Source organism: Eulemur rufifrons, chromosome 2 (genome assembly GCF_041146395.1).
Source record: "Eulemur rufifrons isolate Redbay chromosome 2, OSU_ERuf_1, whole genome shotgun sequence".
NCBI lineage: Eukaryota > Metazoa > Chordata > Mammalia > Primates > Lemuridae > Eulemur > Eulemur rufifrons.
In genome coordinates, this window is record NC_090984.1 from 96,878,644 (window position 1) to 96,901,388 (window position 22,745).

General features: G+C 38.7%; 2 protein-coding genes across 5 annotated transcripts in view; one reads left to right on the plus strand and one right to left on the minus strand.

Moving 5' to 3' along the window:
* Positions 1–857: 857 nt before the first annotated feature.
* On the minus strand, positions 858–14,847 carry ERH (ERH mRNA splicing and mitosis factor). The gene is made up of 4 exons (XM_069465075.1): positions 14,787–14,847; positions 12,127–12,214; positions 5,965–6,085; positions 858–1,368 (listed from the first exon to the last, which is right to left on the minus strand). Exons 1-4 carry the CDS (start codon positions 14,787–14,789, stop codon positions 1,266–1,268), a joined length of 315 nt encoding a protein of 104 aa, XP_069321176.1. The 5' UTR covers positions 14,790–14,847; the 3' UTR covers positions 858–1,265.
* A 404-nt stretch (positions 14,848–15,251) lies between these two features.
* The window catches only part of SLC39A9 (solute carrier family 39 member 9), a 51,601-nt gene continuing 44,107 nt past the window's right edge, over positions 15,252–22,745 (plus strand). For 3 of the 4 annotated variants that reach the window (XM_069488292.1, XM_069488298.1, XM_069488307.1), the window contains exon 1: positions 15,261–16,012. In XM_069488292.1, coding sequence (XP_069344393.1) covers positions 15,917–16,012 — 96 coding nt within the window. In that variant the 5' untranslated portion in view covers positions 15,261–15,916. Of the gene's footprint in view, positions 16,013–22,745 lie in introns of all 4 variants that reach the window. The other variant, XM_069488315.1, reaches the window with a different exon arrangement.

Sequence of the window (22,745 nt, forward strand, 5' to 3'; positions counted from 1 at the left end):
GGATCTATTTCTTTTTCTGTGAGACTATTTTAGCTTTAAAATTTGGCCAATTCACAGTAAAATGTTAACCACAACTAAATTTTGTCAGGTACCTTAACTTTAATAATCCCTTGGTACAGTGATGACATTTAACACAATAATTATTCTACAGAAATATTAAGCACATATACATACTAACTCAGGATTTTGTTTTGCGTAAAACAAAGAAAAATAGTTAAGGCTCTAATGTGGAAATGGGGGCAGGAACAAGAATATTAGACCAGTCATGAATCTCCCAAAAAACTGCCAATCTTATGACATGTAAAGACATTATTGGCTATTGGGTGAAGTGACAATAGCGGAATCAGGCAGTGTAATGTATTTGCTGACCAGAAGTACAATACAGTGTTCAAGTCACAACATGACCACATTCTCTACATTAAAAGCAAAAGCAAGCTTATCTTGTACTTCGCAGTGCTGTTTCCCTCGCCCTTTTAGCTTCCACACAGTAGTAGGTAATTAGTATTCAACTGCTGAGGGCTCTGAGAAGGGCACAAAGACCTCCCAGAAAGAGTACTTGATCAAAGCAAAGGCGCTAACCTGGCCACTGCTGTAGACAAGCTGTATCACCAGAAAGCCTTGCACAGTGTTTGCATCACCAGCAGGTACAAACCTTGGAGGTGCAATCAGGATTCACTCAAACACTGGAAAAGTGAGGTAAAAGCGTATTAGCTTCACATAAACCACAGCAAACTGTGTTCAGCACATATATAAACTTTGTCCAAATTCTTTGTGTAGCAGCCTGTTGGTTTTGAAATCGATAATGCTTTTCAAGAAAATTCAATGTTAGGAGACAAGAAAATCACTCAGGGAGAAAATATAACTAAAGAACATTTATTTATTTTTCACTAAGACTTTATCTTGAGGACATAACTAAACTGTGTTACCACCCCCCACCCCATCCTAAAGAAGGGTTAGTACTGTGAATGTTATAAAGCAGGTATGAACAGTTTGAAAGATTGGAACCAACATTAACTGACAAAGAACAGCTTTCATCTAAATCATCATAAAAATGTTTAAGTAAAAAAAAAAGGAAAAAAGGAAAAGGGGGGGACAATGGGGGTTTCAGATTGAACAAAATCCTCACATTTTATCTAATATATTCAATTTTGGCTAGAGTGTAACAAAATGGAAACAGGATTACTATAATACAAAACTTTCACTACAGCACGCTGTACACACCTGTGTTCCAAGCCCACTCCCACCCCCTGATGCTTCCAACTCAATTATTTCCCGGCCTGCTGGGCCTGCCGACGGAGGAGCACGTAGATCTTCTCTTTAATCCAGTCTTTGTTATAAGGCTGGTATGTCTGGGTATCAGCTCGGTAACTGAGGAACAGAAAGGCAATAGGCAAAGTTACAGGGGTCAATTACGGTCACGTGCTTAAAATTCCAAATTATAACTACCCAATAATGGCACAGGTGTGCACATTTCCAGAAATGAACTTAATGAAAAGTTGAAAGAGCTGCTTACATAGCTGTTGAATTTTAAGCCATATGAACTTTAGATTATCCAGTACAATCTTACAGTAGAAAAAGAAACCAACACCTAGAGCTCTTAAGTTAAATGCTCTGTAGCCAGGCACAGTGGCTTGTGCCTATAAGCCCAGCTATTTGGGAAATTGAGGTGGGAGGATTTCTTAAGCCTAAGAGTTCAAGGCTTCAGTGAACTATGATCGTGCTACTGCACCGCAGCCTAGAAGGGAGAAAAAAAACCCAAAAAACAAAAAAACCTCAATATGTCAAGAGTATGACCAGAACCATGTGTTTTTTCTCCTACATAGTTTCTATTTTTATGATCTCTTTAGTTATTAAAAAACAAAAATCAGTACAAACTTTAGAATTGCCAAGTTTATTTTAAATCAACTAAAAATCCTTTAAAAACATACTACTGCAACAAAGATTTCTTGCTGATATTTCTCCTGTAAAGCATTAAGAGAAAGAAATCTTATAACCTATATTTTAAGATTTGCTTTTTAAAATAAATAATGCTAGAGGCCTATGCAGAATTATCAGAAGACAGCAAGCCCCAAAAATATCTTTAATCAGAAACGAAGGGCAAGGATCACAAAAACTAACACTAGCAGTAAAACTCCAATGGGATTCTGACGGTTTTTAGAGCCCAGGACTCATAAAAAAAAAAAAAAAAAAAAAAGAAAGAAAGAAAGAAAGAAAACATTCCAGCTGACCTAAAACTGAAATCTAGCTAGTTAGGGAATAAATTCATTTTTGGAGCCCCACACTAAAGCTATGGTATAAAAAAAAAAAGCAGACAATAAGCAACCAGAGATTACACAAATACAAAGCACATCACACTATTTCAAAGCTGTGTGCACCATCTGGTGGGAACACTGCACAGTATCCAAGAGAGACCAAAGATACAGTTTGTTTTTATGGGACCACTTAGTTTGCCGAAAAAGATACCTTAGGGATACCCTAGAAAAACAAAATATCTGACTTATCAATTATTACCTCATTTTTAGCAAGAAGTTTCATTTTTTAACTTCTCAGCAAAAAAATTATATATAAAATACCTATTTTAAGATACCACCAAGTACTAGGTATTGCTTTAAGTGCTTATCTGAATTAACTCATTTTTACAACCCTGTGAGTAGGTACAATTACCATCTCTTTCGAACAACTGAGGCTCGGAGAAGTGCGGCAACTTATCCGCTAAGTGATGTTGGGCAAACAGTAGAGTTTAAACACTCCTGACTCCGTAGTCCTCACTGCTAACAAGTAAGCTAGAAGCCTACACTCCAATTTTTGGCAAAGGAAACAAACTACAAAGTAGGAATGCTTTATACAATTAACATATATTCATCCTCTAAATAATAAGGTCAGAATCTGGTTTATTAAAATTGCACAAGCTTCCCATTTTACAAACTGCTTAACCAAACAAAAAAGAAACATTTGGCTTTTTATTAATGTCCTTCTGTTATGAGGAGAAATATTCTAAAAAGTGAAATAATTTTCTTTGAATATCCTTTGTCCATGCTTCTGAATTAAATAACTCTAAGATAGTCTACACTTTAAGATGTGGCAGAATAGACTATAATATACACCAATACTAGAAAAGAATTACAGGAACAGAATTTCTCAGAACTGTTGCATCTGGGTAGACAGGCTTATTCAGACCATCCCTCCTATCCACATTTATACCACCAATATTTACTCAGCACCAGCTATGCACCACATACTATTCTAGGCACGGGGGATATAGCAGTGAATAAAAACAAAGCTCCCTGTTCTTAGCATAAATTCTAGCAAGTAAATACATGCATTATTGGTGATTTCATACCCAGTAGACAACCCTGTCAACACCTAGGCCTCTCAGTTCCATGAACTTCTATCCTCCAATGATCTTATCTCCTACTCTTCCTTGGCCAGATCCCTAGACCTTGTTATTAACAGCAACTTCAATCTCCCAATTTCAAGCATCTCATCCTCTAATCACTACTTCCTAATACTCCAACTTCAGCAATCCTTTGACCCAGTGGGACCTACAATTAACTGATCTACTTCTGTCTCCAGCACTCCCTTCCTTTGCCACGGATTACATCTCACGAGCATTTAGTCCTTTGCTGTTCCCTCACATACACCCTCGACCTTCAGCAAAATTTTTACTATTAATAACTCTCCACCTATGCCTCACCTGTGGCCATACAGGTCAAGAAAAAAAACTCCGTGATCACAATGACTGATTTCACTTTAAATTCATTATCAGGCACTTCAGAGAACACTTAATGCATCCCTGACATCACACATTTCTCTAAACCTTTCACCCTCCTAGCTTATTTCTTCTCCACAAACCTGCAACACACTCAATTTCAAATGGTGTCCTTGTTTCCTATTTTCCTGATACCTGAAGCAATCAAAAAATAATTTCATTTGCCTGTCCTCCCTACTTTTCTAATGAACTGTCCAAGATCCTATCTAAAGCCATCAATTTCTCCTGCTCTACTAGATCCATTAGCCTGCAAATTTAAAATAATTTCACCCACCTTAAAAAAAAAAAAAAAAGCCATGTCCTCTTCTAGCCATAAACCCATTTCTCTGCTCTTTCAAGCAAAATTCTTAAAAAAAAAAACCAAACAAAAACAAACAAACAAACAAAAAACAAAAATCTGTCTATATTGGCTGCCTATAATTTCTCTCTTCTCATTCTCTTAAACTCACTGAAATCTGTTAAGATTCTACTCTTGTCACACTACCAAAACTGCTTTGGAAGTCACTAAAGACTTCCACATGCCAAATCCAGAGGTCAATTCTCAGTCCTCATTTATTTGACCTATCAGTAATATAAAACATTTCTGCATTGGCTTCTAGGGTATCAAGGCTCCCTGCCCCTCAATACTGCCCCTCCCCCACTCACTCCTCTGCAGCCTCACAGGCTTCCTTAATGATTTCAAACTTGCCAGGCACATTCCTGCCTCAGGACTCTTACACCCTGGCCCCTCAATCTGGTCTGTTTCTCCTACAGATATCTGTATAGCTTATTCTCTTACCTAAGTCTGAAACCAAACATCACTATTTCCTAGCTAATCTAAGACTGCAATCCAGGTCCTTCTTATCCCTCATTCCAGCTCTATTTCCCTCTGTGAGCTTAACTTTAACTCCTCTTATTTATGCTTAGAACATACTTGGCATACAGTTGGCACACAAATAAAAGTAATCTAGAGATGGATTTAGGTATATGGGAGAATGTTTTGTAAGTTGTGTGCAAATACTATGCCATTTTATATAAGTGACCTGAGGATCTGCAAATTTTAGTAAACACAGGGGACCAATCACCTGAGTGTACTGAGGGATGAGTGTATGTATGTCAGACTATAAGCAGATCAACTACAGACATTACAAACTAACAGCATAATACCTGTACATCTGTGGGCCTCTTATAGTTTTCTGAGCTTACTTATATCTAAATAATTATAATAAAAATTTTCATATTAACATTTTGTTAAAGACTAGAACTGCATCACTTGAATGTTTTGAGTGAGCAAGCAAATTGACTATAACGGAAACACAATGAAGAGGTACAGAAAACAAGACTCAAAAATCCTAAGGAAATGCTTGTTTTCAACACGACCCTCTGGGCAGAGAGCAAGGTGAAGCCAGGTTACAGGCTCCAGTGGTGAGGCAGGAAGTACCTGTGAGTAAGACTAGGACCTGTTTGTTTTTCACCACTGTGCCAGAAGTTTCTCTCAACTTCTAGCACAGTGCCTGGCATGTAATAAGTATTTAAGTACCTGATAATTAAATATCATCTCATCATAAAGTGCTTCCATTTTCATCTGTAAAATGAACTGTATTTACATTCAGTTTCTGTTCACCAATGTTAAGAAGATTATATAAGTCTATAGTAACACCCTGTGCTCCTTGGTAGCAGTGGTAACAAGCAGATTATTAATACAAATTATTATAACAAATGTTAGAAAAATGTTTAATTAATAAATCTGAGAATAGAAAACATAAAGGTCTAAAAATATCATTGTAATGTACCAAAATATATATGTTTATACAGGCTAGGACTACAATTACATTCAATTTCAGCCCTATATATATTTATAGTTTTTTTATGTCATGCAAAGAGAATCATCTTAGTTTTAATCCAAAACTGACTGCTTTAGGACAAAGACTATAAGGGAAAAAAATAAGGAAAAGATTATTAGGTATGGAAACAAAGAATAGGACACAAACCTTCTTAATTAGCATCCTCTCTGAATACTAACTGTATCAATTAGCAAAGTTTTTAAGATTTTCCTGTGCCTTTGGCTTTAAGTTGCAAACTTATTTATATGTATTACACAAATTGCAAAGATCAGTGTCAGGCACGCAGTGAGCTCCCAATACCATAAATCACTTCAAAGAGACAAATAAACAATAGAAAAAGACAAGATCAAAGATACGGTGGCTAATACTTACACCAGGCAGCTGAGGTCTGCCAGGTCATCGATAAAATCAAACAACTGACTGATATCATATGTGATGGAGGGACTGTTGGGATTCATTCTCTTCAGATGTTCTTCATACATTTTACAAACACCTAAGAGAGGGTGGGGAAAAACCAAGATTTTACAACTGCATGAATGTCTAGATATAAGTAGTATTATATGTTAATATCATATGTACTTTAATAAAGTTGGGCTGGGAAAAGCATTTTTGTTTTAATTACCTCTGCCAGCCAATTTTTTTATTTTATAAATTCACCAGAATGTTGGTAACTATTTTGTGTCTTAATTACAAAATAAAATGACTACATCAAACCAATTAGAGCTAAAGAGACTTTAAAGACTTATCATCAGATGGTTCAAATAACATTGTTGGTCTTATCAGGTTTTTCAGTAAATCTTCCTGAAGCCACAGAGTAAAAAATTACAATAAAAGTTTGCAATGAGGAAAGAGATTATCCTAATATGTCTCTTTTAAGATCCTGGACTTTGGATTCAGATAGACCTAAACGCCAGCTCTGCCCTGTATTACTTGTGAAACCTTGGGCAAATGACTCCATTCCCCAAACTTTACCTGTCAAACAGAAAAAACAACAGTACCTCTTCATAGAGTTGTGACAATTACATGAAATAATGCATATAAAGCAGCAGCACATGTAACAAGCATATAAGTGCTCAAATACAATAAATGCTAGATATCTGGAAAAAACATGTCCTATATTGTACACACAGGCCCTTTATGCACCTCCAAATTAACTTCATAAATTTTCTAACAAAAAACAACATTCAACCACAGAACTATCAAGCAACTGTCTTAGGGCTTTTGATTGCTACCAGTACACTACACTGTGATCACTGAATATCACTCATGAGTTATTGAATAGAAGAGAAATAAAAACCAGGAAAATAAATTCATTGCTCATCTTAAAAAGGCATTGCCCTAAAGCTACCATCATAATTAATGGTGAAAGACTGGATGCTTTTCTGCCAAGATTAGGAAGAATACTGGACTATCTACTCTCATCTCTCTATTCAACATTGTACTGGAGTTTCTAGTCAGGATGATTAGGCAAGAAACAGCCAAATAGGCATTCAGATTGGAAAGGAGAAGTACAGCTATCTATATTTGTAGATGACATGATCTTGTAGACAGAAAATCCCAAAGAAACTACCAAAAAAGTAGAACTAATAAATGAGTGCAGCAGGGATGCAGGGTACAGGATCAATATATGAAAATCAATTGTATTTCTACACCCTAACAATAAACAATCTGAAAATGAAGCCAAGAAAACAAACTCCATTTATAACAGCATAGAAAAAGAATAAAATTTTTAAAAAGAAATTTAATAAAAGCAGAACGGGCTTGTACACTGAAAACTACTAAATGTCACTTAAAATAAAAACCTAAATAAATGGAACAACATCCCATGTTCATGGGCTGGAAGATGGTATTAAGATGGTAATACTCCCCAAAATGACCTATAGATTCAATGCAATCCCTATCAAAATCTGTGCTGCTTTTGGAGAAACTGACAAGGTGATCCTAAATTTGACTTGGAAATACAAGAGACCCAAGATAGCCAAAATAATCTCAAAAAAGAATGAAGTCAGAGGATTCACACTTCCTGATTTCAAAACTTACTACAAAACTACCATAATCAAGATAGTGTAGAACTGGCATAAGGACAGGCATATAAGGCCACGCATGGTGGCTCATGCCTGTAATTCTAGCACTTTGAGAAGCTAAGATGAGAGGATCACTTGAATTAGAGGTTGCAGTGAGCTATGATCACACCACTACCCTCCAGCCTGGGCGACAGAATAAGATCCTGTCTCTTAAAAGAAAAAAAAAAAAAGGTATATATGGCATATGTAGATCAATGGAATAGAAAGGAAAGTCCAGAAATAAACCTCACATTTATGGTCAACTGCTTTTTGACAAGAGTGCCAAAACAATTCAATGGAGAAAGAACCGTCTGAGCAGTCTCTTCAACAAATGCTGCTAGGACAACTGGATAGTCACATGCAAAAGAATGAAGTAGGACCCACACTCACATTATATATAAAAATTCACTCAAAATGGACCAGAGACTTGAAAGTTTGAGCTAAAAGTATAAAACTTTTAGAAGAAAATGCAGGCATTAATTTTTGTGACCTTGGATAAGGCAATGCCTGAGATATGACACTAAAAGCACAAGCAACAAAACAGAAAATATATAAATTGAACTTCATCAAAATTAAAAACTTTTGTGCTTCAAAGGACACTTATAAGTGAAAAGAAAAACCACAAACTGGGAGAAAATCTTTACAAAATACTTTTCTGATAAAGGACTGGTATCCAAAATATACTAAGAACTCCTAAACTTCAACCCTAACAAGCTCAATTAAAAAGATGTACAGATGGCAAATAAGCATATAAAAGATGCTCAACATTATATGTCATTAGGGAACTGCAAATTTAAAAAATGAGATACCACTACATACCTACTAGAATGGCTAAAATCTAAAACTGACAAATGCTGGATATGGAGCAACAGAAACTCATTCATTGCTGGTGGGAGCACAAAATTATACAGCCACTGCTGAAAACGGTTTGGCAGTTTCTTACAAAGGTAAACAATCTTACCATACGACCCAACAATCATGCTGCTAGGTATTTACCCAAATGAACTGAAAACTTAGGTCCACACAAAAACCTGCACATGAATGTTTATAGCAGTTTTATTCATAACTGCTAAAAACAAACAAACAAACAAAAGAATAGAAGTAACTAAGATGTCCTTTAATAGGTGAATGGATATCCAAACTGTGGTACATTTATTTGTATGACTAAATATTGTTCAGTGATAAAAAGAAATGAACTATAAAGTCAAGAAAAAACATGGAAGAAGCTTCAAAGCATATAATTAGGTAAAAGAAGCCAATCTGAGAAGGCTTCATACTGTGTAACTTCTACATGACATTGCAGAAAAGGCAAAAACTACAGAGACCATAAAAAGATCAGTGGTTGCCAGGGGTTTGGGGGGAGAGAGGGAGGGAGAGAGGGAGGGAGGTACAGGTGGGGCACAGGGGATCTGCAGTAGTGAAATTATTCTTATGATACAGCAATGGTAACATGTCATCATAACGTAAGTCAAAACCTTCAGAATGTTCAAAGAAAACAGTGAACCCTAATATAAACTATGAACTTTAGTTAGTAATATATCAATACTGTTTCACCAACTGCAACAGAAGTATCACAGCAAAATGTGGTTATAGAGGAAACTGGGAGAGAGGGAAGAAAGGCTATGTCGCAACTCTGTACTTTCTAATCAATTTTTCCATAAACCTAAAACTGCTCTAAAAAAATTGAAGGGGGGGTTAAGGAGGAAAAGCTCTACTTTATAAACTGCTACAAGACAGAAAAATAGATTAAGAAAATTACCACCAGCCTGAGCAAGAGCGAGACCCCATCTCTACTAAAAATAGAAAGAAATTATATGGACAGCTAAAATATATATATAGAAAAAATTAGCCGGGCATGGTGGTGCATGCCTGTAGTCCCAGCTACTCGGGAGGCTGAGACAGGAGGATCCTTTGAGCTCAGGAGTTTGAGGTTGCTGTGAGCTAGGCTGACGCCACGGCACTCACTCTAGCCTGGGCAACAGAGTGAGACTCTGTCTCAAAAAAAAAAAAAAAAGAAAATTACCATTTGGCAACCAATATGTGAGAACTGATTTGATAATTATCTTTAACATCTTTTGTTTTAGCTTATAGTGAAAAATAAATCACCATTTCTAATTTAAATAAAGAAAAAGGAGCTATCAAGTCATGAAAAGACATGAAAGAACCTTAAATGCATATTGCTAAGTGAAAAAAGCCAGTTTAAAGAGGCTACATAATTCCAACGTTCTGGATAAAGCAAAACTATGGAGACAATAAAAAGATTAGTGGTTGCCAGGGGTTGGGGGTTGGGGGTTGGGGTAGGAAAGGATGATTAGGTTGAGCACAGGGGATTTTTTAGGGCAGGGCAGTGAAACTCTTCTGTCTGATACTGTAATGGTGAACACATGACATCATACATTTGGCAAAACCCATAGAATTCTACCATGCAGAGAATGAACTCTAATGGAAAGTATGAACTTCAGTTAATAGTAATAATGTATCAGTACTAGTTCACCACTGTAACAAATGTAACACATCAATGCAAGATGTTAATGATACTAGGGGAAACTGTATGGGCAGAGAAAGGAGTAATATGGGGACTCTGTAGTTTCTGTTTAATTTGTCTATAAACCTAAAAATAAAGTAGAAATAAAGTATATTAATTTTAAAAAGCTAGGCTTTACTAAAATCAGCAAAGATTTCTAAAGGGTACTGCAGAATCAAAGACCAAACAGGATTAATATAGGTAAGGTAAAAATCTGGGAAGGGAGCATGTACAGAAAGTGTATTTCAATGGCAGGAAAGAATGTCAGCAGAGGAAGGGACTTGAAAAGAGATTAAGAAAAAGTACCTGTTCTTTAAAAATTAGAGCAGAATTTGATAGCAGCCCAGAAGGACTAGCACAGCTACCTAGAAGCTACCTATGACTATTTATTACAAGTACCTTTTATTCACATGTCTACTCATTGTTGGCTTTACATAGATTTTAAGTCTATCCCAGCTAGTTTTGAATCATCAACAAACTCAGAGCCATGCCAAGCAGCAAAAACAAAGTTACAAAAAATATAGGAAGAAGTGAATAGTGGATAATTTTCTAGAACGTATGTAGAGTGTGCACAACTGGTTTACTTGATGTAATGATCAAACATTAGAATGAACCCAATTTGTGAAGATCCATCTATGTGCTCTCATCTAATGGCATACTGAATAAAGAAATATTAAGGGCCAATAGCTCCCTTCAGGGTGGTGTCAGCTTATCAAATGCACAATAAATTACACTTATTGATTCCATTTGCCTCTATTCTCTGAGCTTATTGTATTTTCTAACAATAGTTTGATAGTCTGTAACCACATCTCAACAGTTTTAATGTTTATTTGTTTAATAAGCAGACTATGAGGTTCAGAAGGAATCCTTAGGGTCTGCTTTAACAACTCTACAGTCCTTGAGTTTAACCAGAACATATAAGGCATATAAAATAATTATGTAATATAAAATAAAAAACAACACATAACAAATAAAAACATGTAACAGATTTATAAAACAATAAGAAGCTTTGGAAAATCATTCATTATATTCATGAGCTTAATAAAAAAAAAAGTAAGGGTGGCTCACGCCTCTAATCCCAGCACCTTGGGAGGCTGAGGTGGGAGGGTCAGTTGGGGCCAGAAGTTGGAGACCAGCCTGGGCAACATAGCAAGACCCTGTCTTTTTTTTTTTTTTTTTTTTTTTTTTTTTTTGAGACAGAGTCTCACTCTGTTGCCCGGGCTAGAGTGAGTGCCGTGGCGTCAGCCTAGCTCACAGCAACCTCAAACTCCTGGGCTTAAGCGATCCTACTGCCTCAGCCTCCCGAGTAGCTGGGACTACAGACATGTGCCACCATGCCCGGCTAATTTTTTGTATGTATATATTTTAGTTGTCCATATAATTTCTTTCTATTTTTTTTTAGTAGAGACGGGGTCTCGCTCTTGCTCAGGCTGGTCTCGAACTCCTGACCTCGAGCGATCCACCCGCCTCGGCCTCCCAGAGTGCTAGGATTACAGGCGTGAGCCACCGCGCCCGGCCAAGACCCTGTCTTTACAAAAAAATTTAAAAAAATTAGCTGGGTGTGGTGGCACATACCTATAGTCCTAGCTACTCTGGAGGCTGAGCTAGGAGGACTGCTTGAGCCCAGGAGTTCCAAGTTGCAATAAGCTATGATTGTGCCACTGCACTCCAGCCTGGGTGACAGAGTGAGACCCTTTTCTCTAAAAATAAATAAATAAAATTTAAAAAGTAAAGATCTGCAGCAAGTAACAGTATATATAATTAGTGTTTGAAATACTCAACAAATGTGGCCTGTCCTCAGTATCTACTTTCCCTGCTCAAATTAAGAATTCAAAAAATCTGAAGGAAAAAGCAAACCCAGTTCCTCAATGAGAGATTTTTAAAAGTGAATGTCAGGGAAAAAAAATAACTCAATGATTTCTACCCTTTGGTTAGTGTTAAACTCACCTTCCATGCACTCATTCACAGATTCATAGTCGGCATAAGTTCTGCCTTCTGGCCTTTTGGTAGGCTGTACCAGCAAAATGGTGTGAGACTGCAGGAGAAAAACATGATTTCAATATAAATTTCTAACTGATAGTTGAGGAATTCATAGTATGATACAAAATCTCCATTTGTGACACAGTAATAGACAGTTATAAAAACATAATTAGGGGTGTCCTTCCTACAGTGTTTATACCTTCGCCCAAGTGTGGAATCTAGCCAGATTGAAAACTCCTCTGTAAAGTCTCCCTTAGCCTCACAGTCCTTCATAACTGCTTTTTCAAACTCCTATTGCACTTACTGCTTACGAGTACTCAGCACAAGCTGCCTTGCATTTTTTTTTTAAATCCTTTCCTCCCAAATAGATTATAAACCTGCTTAGATTTACTGTCTCCACTGATCACTTTCTATCTCTAGCTCTATTAAGTCCCTAATAAAAACTTAGGGTGATGAAAGAAAAGAAAAAGGGAAACACTACAAATCATTGCAAGCACCATATCAACCTATGTTCTTTTTCCAACCTTAGCATAAAAGCAAAGTCATAATTTGTCCAGGAGTTACACTCTTGACAATATGGCATAAATCAGCAACTTAAAATTAAGAATCCATTAAACTATTCACCTAGTAGATGACTTGCCTTAAAGGGCTATCTCATACCAAAATCACATAAACACTAGAATCACACAAAGTGGTTAGATGATCACACCACTAGAAATGTGAATATGCCTGAACAACAGCAGATACACTTGTCTTCCATCTCACACTAATTGGGGAGCATGTTTTCACTAGTAGGTGAAACTCAGGGTTTCTCAACTTTAACACTATTACATTTTGGGCTGGATGATTTTTTGTTATGGAAAGTGTCCTGTGCGTTGTAGGATGTTTAGCAGAGCAGCCCTGGCCTCTACCCACTCGATTAACACCCCTTCTCAAAAATTGTGACAATCAAAAATGTCTCTGGACATGCCCATATGTCCCTTGGGGAGCAAAATGTCGCCTGGCTGAGAATCATTGGCCTATTAAAATTATGCCCCCACCCAATTTTTTGCCACATGTATAAGAATGACTAATTAAATGCAAGTATGATGCAATTCAACTGTAAACCCAATCCCAAGTCAAACTATTCACATATTTTCCTTGTCTTCTGCTATGCTGGTATTTTTCAGCCAAAAAACAAAAAATAAAAATCTCACAATGACAGGACATCATTTGAAATGAGAATTTTTAACCATCAACAAACTGTAACAGAACTAGCCAAAACCTAGACTTTCTGAATAAACAATGACACTATATGCAAGGCAAAAAGTTATACTCCTCCCTACCTATCAAGAACTGAGTCACTTCAACTAGACTAAACGTTTGAGAGGGTTTAAGATAAAAATAGAACTTGGTGACAAGAGATAGAGGGTACTACTCTCACCTGTGTGTGACCTGAACACAGTCAAAGCCTTTATAAGTGATCAAAAGCAAGAGAAAGCATAATATTGTTATACAGTTTTTACAAGCCAGCCACTCAAAAAAAGCAGTTTCAGCGAGTCATTTGTTGAGAAAAAAATTTTATAGAAACCACACTAGCATTTTTGCAATAGAGCTTGCCCTACGCTAGCAATACCAGTTGCTAATATATTAATTTTATTCTTATTCTAATGAAATTTTTTTTCCTCCCCTCCTTCCCTGTCTCTAATGAAAATTAAAGGACTAATTTATTTGCAAGTGTAACATACAGAAATGGCTACACAGCATGTTGCTTTTTATATCTAGTCTTAAAATGAAACTGAAGGCAAAGTTAACTATCTTAAATACTTACTGCTGAAAGACAAGGATTAAAAAACACTAAGAACACAACATGACTAAATTTTAAAAACTGTAGTCAAAACAGTTATCATTTTTAAGTGGCAGTGCTTTCCTGTTATTAATTTTTTAACGATCATTAATGCCTCCCAAATCAGTTTTGGTTACTTCTTACTGGAAGACCCCCTGGTCAGATTGTAAGGGAGTCAGATCCTGAACTGGACCTATTTTTTCAGCCTCCAGTTCCCAAGATTATAAATAAGGGTAAGAACAGGATCATCGAGAGCTGAGGGAAACACCAATAAGGTACCGGGGAGATTCTTTAAAAAGAGCGGGGGAAAAGGTACAAAGGGGTAAAAAACGGCAGAGCACAGTAAAACAAAAAGGAATAGCTGAGAAGGCACTCTACAAGCAAGTACGGCCCCTTGGGGACCACATGCTAGGTACAGTAAGTTCAATCTGTCAGATTCGATACAAGGTTTGTTAGACATCCCTTGGCCATTGTTCCTACAGTAGGCTAGAGCGTTTGCAGGGAAAAAGCACCATCCCCAAACCTCCCTCCATCAAGCAGCAATCGGGAGAAAGCGCATCCTCAGGCCGACTGCACACCTAGCCCGAGTCTGCAGGCGGGCGCGCAATCGTAGGGCGGACCCAGGCTCCGGGGCCTAGAGTCAGGCCCGGCGTTTCCGCGGCGGGAAGAAGGATTGACCCACGAGCTGGAGCGGCGGGAAGCAGCACGCTCCCGCCGCATGGGGTTGGGGATAGGAAAATGTAAGGGGCTAAGGGCGCCCTGGAGGCCGGGAGCTCGGGTAGCCGCCGAGGCCCTTTCTCACCATCGCGCCAAATTCTCTTCGCTGCAGCCGCTACCGACACCGCCGCCGCTACACGAGCTTAGCCCGCAACGCCGTCAACAGCCAATCCCCGCGAGAGGAGCCGCCGGAAGTCGTCGGAAGCGCAACGCCCAAGATCGCTGCGGACCATAGAGACGAACTCGCTTCCGGCAGCTAGAGCAGCTACCGACTCTGTTTCAGCCATCTTGGGTCAGGGCAATAAGCTAGGTAAGGGACATTTTCGGAGCTTTAGAAAGTATCATTTTTTTCCAAGACGCTTTCTTCCGTACCTTCGTTATTGTATATATGGCTAACGTGATCACTGGTATAGACAGTGACGCCAATCATCTTTCATTGGCCCTAGTCAAAAATGGCGGCCATATAAGTATCCTGGGCCATAGGTCGATTGTAACCGGAAGTGCCCTTCTAAAGGCGGAGGCGGTGAGACAATCCGGAAGTGGATGTAATGAAGAGATGCCACTTGGCGGCCATGGCCTCTGTAGTATCTGCGACTCCGGGTCAAGGCCCGGCGGAGTGGAGTATCATGGGCAGCACGGGGTGTAGGGCAGAGACAGCTTTGTGTCAGCTTTGCTGCTGAACCCGTAGGATCCACTGTTAGAGACCTGCAGGACTCTTTCCGTCCTAGATTCGGAGGGAGTTTGCCGGGACTGGTGGGCTGGTCTTTGCCCTGGGGGCGTGGATCACCAGCGGGGCCGCCTCAGGTAGACCGGGGCGCGGAGAGAACTAACAGGTTCGCTTGGGTTTTCTTCCTTTTTCTGCTGCCGGCTGGGACGTTGTGCCACCCTCATTAGGACGATTGAAGAAATTGCTCATTCGCACATTTTCCCCATCTCTGTTAACTCATGAGAATTCAGTGACTGCCATTTGAGAACCCAGGGTCTGGGACCTAAGATTACTGAAAGTTTTCTCTGGTGCTAATATCAGCAAAAAGAGGCTGTTTCCAGGTACGTGGAAGAGAAGGTGCCTCGTTAACAAATCTTTGGGGAGAGGCCGAAAGAACTGGAAAGACCACTTGTTCTCTTGGAACCACCACACGTGTTTAAAGAACCGAAGCACCTTCTGAAGCCACTAGAACTTTGTAATCTGGTGGTGGGTGAATAAAGGAGGGCAGAATGGATGATTTCATCTCCATCAGTCTGCTGTCTCTGGCCATGTTGGTGGGATGTTACGTGGCTGGAATCATTCCCTTGGCTGTTAATTTCTCAGAGGTAAGAAATTTTCGATTTTCAGTGAACTGTCAGGATGGCTGCTAGGAAGTAGTGATAGTTGCAAAGGGAAGCTGTTTCCCTAGTGAAACTCAGAGCTAAAAATCTCATTAGGGAAGACTCTTTTAAAAAGATACATAACATTTAATGGGAGAAACACACCTCATATTCAGCAATATTTAATTCTTAACCTGGGGTGGGAGGATATTCCACTGAAGATCCTGGAGTATTCTGAATCCCCTGAAATTGCATACCAAAATTTGGGTCTCTCTGAATTTTCCTGGAGAGAGGCACGCATTTCTTTGAATTCACAGAGGTTTCAAGGAATCAAGGTTCTAGATTGATATCAAGAAAATAAATGGAGAATGTTATTTGTCCATCTGAGTTGAAATCAGTATAACTTCTCTTTGAGAAAATCAAGCGTATCTTTTTGAGAAAAGCTAAGGGTTTTTTTTTTCCCCTTTGGATGCCTACACTAGAATGAATGTAGGAAAAAACTATGGTAAGTTGTTCTTAATTCACATTTTCTTTTAAAGAAGATCATTGGAATAGATATTCTGAAGTTTTCAAATCTATTTGCTTAGAAGTGTATTTTAATATACTAAATTGGATTTGATTAATTGGTGGTCATTCCTTGAACAAACTTTAATGGGGGGTGGAGGAGAAGAAGGATAGATGAAAGCCTGTTTGATGAAAATGCAGATAGGTTCTTTTGATAGGCATAGAGTTCACAAAGTGCAGGGTGCTCAAAGATTTAGAGGGGAAAACTACTACATTCATAGGAAACAAGAATTCATAAGTTTGTCCTAGAGCTCAGCAGTAAAATAGGACCTAGCTAATGACAATACCAATCCTGAAAGTACTTTCAAAGGGAAGGGGAAAGTAGAATGGGCTGAAGTAGAAAGGAAAAGTATGAATAAGGTATGAAGCAGGCCTTGAAGAAACTTGAGGAAGATGAGGCATTACAAGTGAAAAAAACAGCTTGTGAGTAGGAAAGAAAGGATGACACGATGCATTGTTTGTTTGTTTTTTGGGGGACAGAGCCTCACTGTGTTGCCCAGGCTAGAGTGCCATGGCGTCAGCCTAGCTCACAGCAACCTCAAACTCCTGGGCTCAAGTGATCCTCCTGCCTCAGCCTCCCAAGTAGCTGGGACTACAGGCATGCACCACCATGCCCGGCTAATTTTTTCTATATATTTTTAGTTGTCCAGCTAATTTCTTTCTTTCTTTCTTTTTTTTTTTTTTTTTTTTTTTTTACTAGAGATGGGGTCTTGCTCTTGCTCAGGCTGGTCTCGAACTCCCTGACCTTGAGTAATCCTCCCATCTCAGCCTCCCAGAGTGCTAGGGTTGCTGTTCCTTTTCCGTTTACTTTTCTATCTGCACCCCTCAGCATCCAATGCTAACATTTAAAAAAAAATTATGTACATTACCTAACTTCATTTAAAAAGCTCCTGTACAGATGAAGGAACCGAGACTCAGACTGTGGAACTTGGACAACTTCATGAAGTACAGTAGAATCATAAGTGTTTTTTAAATCTAGGTTTTTCTGACTCAGGCCAGTTCTTCATTTCGACAGAGGTGCTTGGTACATGTACAAAATCCAGCCCACAGACTGACTTCGTTAGATTAGCAGAATGTTTAATTTTATTATTATTATTGTTATTATTGCTTTTTGCCTGTGTTCCCTCAAGGCAGCACTTGGATAGAGCTGAGCAGCAGCAGTCAGTGCTCTTAGGCCTGTGGAAGCCTCCTTCACTCATCTGGGTTACCTGCCTGCCCAGTACTTTATGAACCTGACATAACCATGTTTTCTTATAACCACGTTAGAATTGAATTAACGTTATTAGGGCTGGCATTTGTGAGATTTGAGTTGGTTTGTGTATTTAAAGAATTATTGAGGCAACATTTATGAAGAATTAAAATTAATTCAAATAAGCAACCCTAAGACTTAATTCCTATAACATGCTTAGAATTTTTTCCAGTTTCGGTATTTTCACAAACTGTCTTGAATGATTATTGCAATATGCAGTTATATGCTATTTTCCTTTTCCCTGAAAGGAAATATCTACATGAATGGTGTTATTAACTGGGCCATTAATAAAGATAATTAGTGTGTCATGTCATTTGTGGCTTTCTAAACTGACGGTCAAGTTGGCTTTTACAGTTGTAAGTCTTAAAATGCTATAAATCAGCATTCATAATATCTGTTCATAATTACAGCAGGAGGAATGCACTTTGACCTATTAGGATATAAATGAGGATTGTTATTTACCTGAGCATGTCTCTCCTCTTTGTCATAGACCTGGTAACACAGAGCAAGCTGTGTTTGCACCAGAGCTTTAGAGCATGATCCTCAAACTGTCTGGTAAAGGACCAGTTTTTGTTTTTAATTTTTATTCCAATCCAGACCAATACATTTGTAAAAATGAAATACTAGGAAAATGAAGTGAAAAAAAGACATACAAAATACAAGCCCAAATGTGCTGTTATTAGAGTCAACAGACATAAAATTACTCCTATAATTGTAATAATCATATTGCCATAAAAATTTTTGAAGGCTTTCTCTCAGTTTCTGGACTTTTCTTGTTGCAGACCTCTGGGTTATAATGCCACATTTCTGATGCAGTAAAACAGCAAGGCTGGGTGTGGTGGCACATTCCTGTAGTCCCAGCTACTCAGGCAGCTGAGGCAGGAGGATTGCTTGAGGCCTGGAGTTTGAGGCTGCTTTGAGCTATGATCATGCCTCTGAATAGCCACTGCACTCCAGGCCGGGCAACACAGGGAGACCATACCTCTTTTAAAAAAAAGAAAAAGAAAAGAAAAAGAAAGAAAGGAAAACAAAGCATGCATTCATAAAGCCGATGAAAGTAGTGCTACTCTAAGGATGCTTTTAGAGTTTTTCCTCCCCGTCCCCCTAGAAGTTTGTCCTGTGGAAGATTTTAGAGTTTAATATGATTAATAATACACTAATTTCCAAAAGGAACTGTCTGAGACAGATGGTGTAGTTCAAAATCACTATCACTACTTGAACAAGCTATTTAATATCCAAATCTCTGCTGTTACATGATCTTTTAGGATTGTCATGAGGGTGAAATGAAATAATGTAAACATAGGGCTTAACACTACGTCTAGAACATAATAAGAACTTTTGAAAATATTGAGGCGGATTCTCAGTACTGACTATAAAACCTTTTTAAGATTTTCATATTTGTAACTTTGTTCTGATTTATAATTTTTAAACTTGTTATTTGGGAACAGACTTAATAATGGGTTAGCTTCTCCCGCTTACCCTCTTCCCAATCACTGAAACTTCTCAGCAATTAGTTTGGAATCCAAGGGTCTTGTTTTGGGGTTGGTATTCCTATTCACCATGGATGTTCCACTGGGAGAGGCGAGGGCTTTTCCTCTAGCCTCTCTGCTTTATAGCATTTTTCTTAGTGTTTAACTTTCTTTTCGTCATTGTATTTATTCTCATTTTAAGCTTTGTTTTGTTCTTCCATGTTTTAAGGTTTTATTTCATGTGTGAGTGATTATAATAACTGACTTATTCATGATAAATATCTCTGAGGGGTTGAGTTACCCTCAGATCAAAGGTTTACTGTGTCTGAAGAACAAATTTGTTCAATACGCTTTTTCTCCAACAATCGGTTCTCTTTTAAGTAGGTTTAATGATGCTGCATTTTAAAGGACTTTTGCATTGTCTGGTACTCTAATTTTATTCTTTTATGGTAATGCAATAGATTTTACTGTTTGGAATTTCATTTCTAAATTATAAGATTTTGAACTTGCAATCTCAGTAAATTTATCCACATCTGGAAAGCAATCAGTAACTTGTCTTTGCTCAGATTTGAACTACAGAGTATTATCTCATAGGATCTTTGGTTGATAAAACTAAGTTTGGGTCAAATAAAGTCTGATACGGTCTGATATGATTATTTTCCTGAAAAACTTTCTTTGCTCCAGGATACCATATTGGTAAACATAATTAAGACTTATCCACTTAATAATAGTAATAATGTTTACTGAGCTCTTTCTGTGTACCAGGCATTGATGTGCATGATCTTATTTAATCCCCGGGATGGGACTGTGTAATACTGTTAAACCTCACTTTACAAATGAGCAAACTCAGGCTTGGAGAGGTCGCAAACTTTGGTAGAGGTGGGATTTGAAACTTTGAAAGAGGTCAGTTTGATTCCCAGTGCCAAGCCCAGCCCCTAGATAATATTGCCTTTCCTAATGAACACTGTGTAAAGAAGGAATGAAGATATGATCTATCTAAATTGGCACCGTTAGGCTGGGAGCGGTGGCTCATGCCTGTAATCCTCGCACTCTGGGAGGCCGAGGCAGGAGGATCGCTTGAGGTCAGGAGTTCGAGACCAGCCTGAGCAAGAATGAGACCCCCATCTCTACTAAAAATAGAAAGAAATTAGCTGGACAACTAAAAATATATAGAAAATATTAGCCTGGCATGGTGGCACATGTCTGTAGTGCCAGCTACTCGGGAGGCTGAGGCAGGAGGATCACTTGAGCCCAGGAGTTTGAGGTTGCTATGAGATTAGGCTGATGCCACAGCACTCACTCTAGCAACAAAGCAAGACTCTGTCTCATAAATAAATAGACAGATAGATAGACACCTTTAGCTCCCCAAATTAGGGACATCTTTAATATCAATAACATTTTAATTTCCACAGTATATCTCATGCCTTGTGTTTAGTCACTGTAGCAGAACTTGAAACCTGTAACAAATAACTTTGTCTTCAGTGCCCTTTAAATTAACACCTACTGACTTGGAATCTGAAGTAGTTCCCATTTTGAACTATCCAAGATTAATTTCACACTTGACATCTTCACAGTTTAGTCAGTCCTAAATTTTATTATTCAAGAAGAAGTGACGTCCTTTTTGAGGGAAGAAGACCTAAAATGGATACAGAATGTTTCTATAAGTGACAATATTAATTTCTCCTCTAATTAAAGAATTTAGAGATGAGACTTTTGTTGAATGATGAGATTTAAGATCTCCTTCAGCTTAGTTTGGAATTCCAGTAACAAGTAACAAGTAGTAGTACCAAGTATAAGTACAGTATATCTTTAAACCTATGATGGAATTATAGATACCTCAATCCTTCTTGAATACTAATATTTGATTTCTAACTTGTCTATTGCAATTTTGAAAACCCTGCTGTATTTATCTGCAGTCAATTTCCTTTTTTTATTTTTATTTTTTTTTTTTTTTGAGACAGAGTCTCACTCTGTTGCCCAGGCTAGAGTGAGTGCCGTGGCATCAGCCTAGCTCACAGCAACCTCAAACTCCTGAGCTCGAGCAATCCTCCTGTCTCAGCCTCCCGAGTAGCTGGGACTACAGGCATGCGCCACCATGCCCGGCTAATTTTTTCTATATATATTTTTAGCTGTCCATATAATTTCTTTCTATTTTTAGTAGAGATGGGGTCTCGCTCTTGCTCAGGCTGGACTCGAACTCCTGAGCTCAAACGATCCGCCCACCTCGGCCTCCCAGAGTGCTAGGATTACAGGCGTGAGCCACCGCGCCCGGCCTTTTTTTTTTTTTTTTTTTTGAGACAGAGTCTCACTCTGTTGCCCGGGCTAGAGTGAGTGCCGTGGCGTCAGTCTAGCTCACAGCAACCTCAAACTCCTGGGCTTAAGCGATCCTCCTGTCTCAGCCTCCCGAGTAGCTGGGACTACAGGCATGTGCCACCATGCCCGGCTAATTTTTTGTATATATATATTTTAGTTGTCCATATAATTTCTTTCTATTTTTTTTAGTAGAGACGGGGTCTCGCTCTTGCTCAGGCTGGTCTCGAACTCCTGACCTCGAGCGATCCACCCGCCTCGGCCTCCCAGAGTGCTAGGATTACAGGCGTGAGCCACCGCGCCCGGCCTCCTTTTTTTATTTTTTTGAGACAAGGTCTCACTCTGTTGCCCAGGCTGGAGTGCAGTGGTGTGATCATAGCTCACTGCAGCCTCAAACTCCTAGGCACAAGCAATCCTCCTGCCTCAACCCCCCCAAGTAGCTGGGACTACCTGTACTTGCCACTATGTCCAGCTAATTTTTTAAAAATTTTCTAGAGACAAGGTCTCACTATGTTGCCCAAGCTGGTTTTGAACTCCTGGGCTCAAGTGATCCTCCTGCCTCAGCCTCCCAAAGTGCTGGGATTACAGACATGAGTCACTATGCCTGGCCTGGGGTCAATTTTCTGTTAACCAAAATTGTACCCCAGCTCCTATACCTTGTTGTGTGTTCCTTTCATTAGTTGTTTATGCATTCAACAGAGGCAAATTGGGGGGAAAAGGCAGACTCTAAAAGCAAAAAACAAACCAATGAAATATGTTTTGTAGAGCAGTAATTTAACATAGTGCTAAGAATATGGTTCTGGGGGCTGGGCGTGGTGGCTCAAGCCTGTAATCCTAGCATTTTGGGAGGTGGAAGGATTGCTTGATGCCAGGAGTTTGAGACTAGTCTGAGCAACATAGCAAGACACCATCTCTACATAAAATAAAAAATAATTCGCTGGGTACAGTGGCACACACCTGTAGTCCCACTTAGTTGGGAGGCTGAAGCAGAAGGATTGTTTGAGCCCAGGAGTTTGGAGGTTGCTGTGAGCTAGGGTGACGCCACGGCACTCGAGCCTGGGCAGCAGAGCAAGACTCTTTCTCAAAAAAAAAAAAAAAAAAAAAGGACAGAAAGAAAAAAGAGTATAGATTCTGGAGCTGTAGGTAG

Excerpts from the sequence above, each read along its gene's own strand:
- ERH (XM_069465075.1), bottom strand. Across the intron at positions 6,086-12,126 it reads TGTGAATGAGTGCATGGAAG|GTGTTTGTAAAATGTATGAA; the intron begins GTGAGTTTAACA and ends ACCCTCTCTTAG. Across the intron at positions 1,369-5,964 it reads GCAGACCTCAGCTGCCTGGT|TTACCGAGCTGATACCCAGA; the intron begins GTAAGTATTAGC and ends TCTGTTCCTCAG.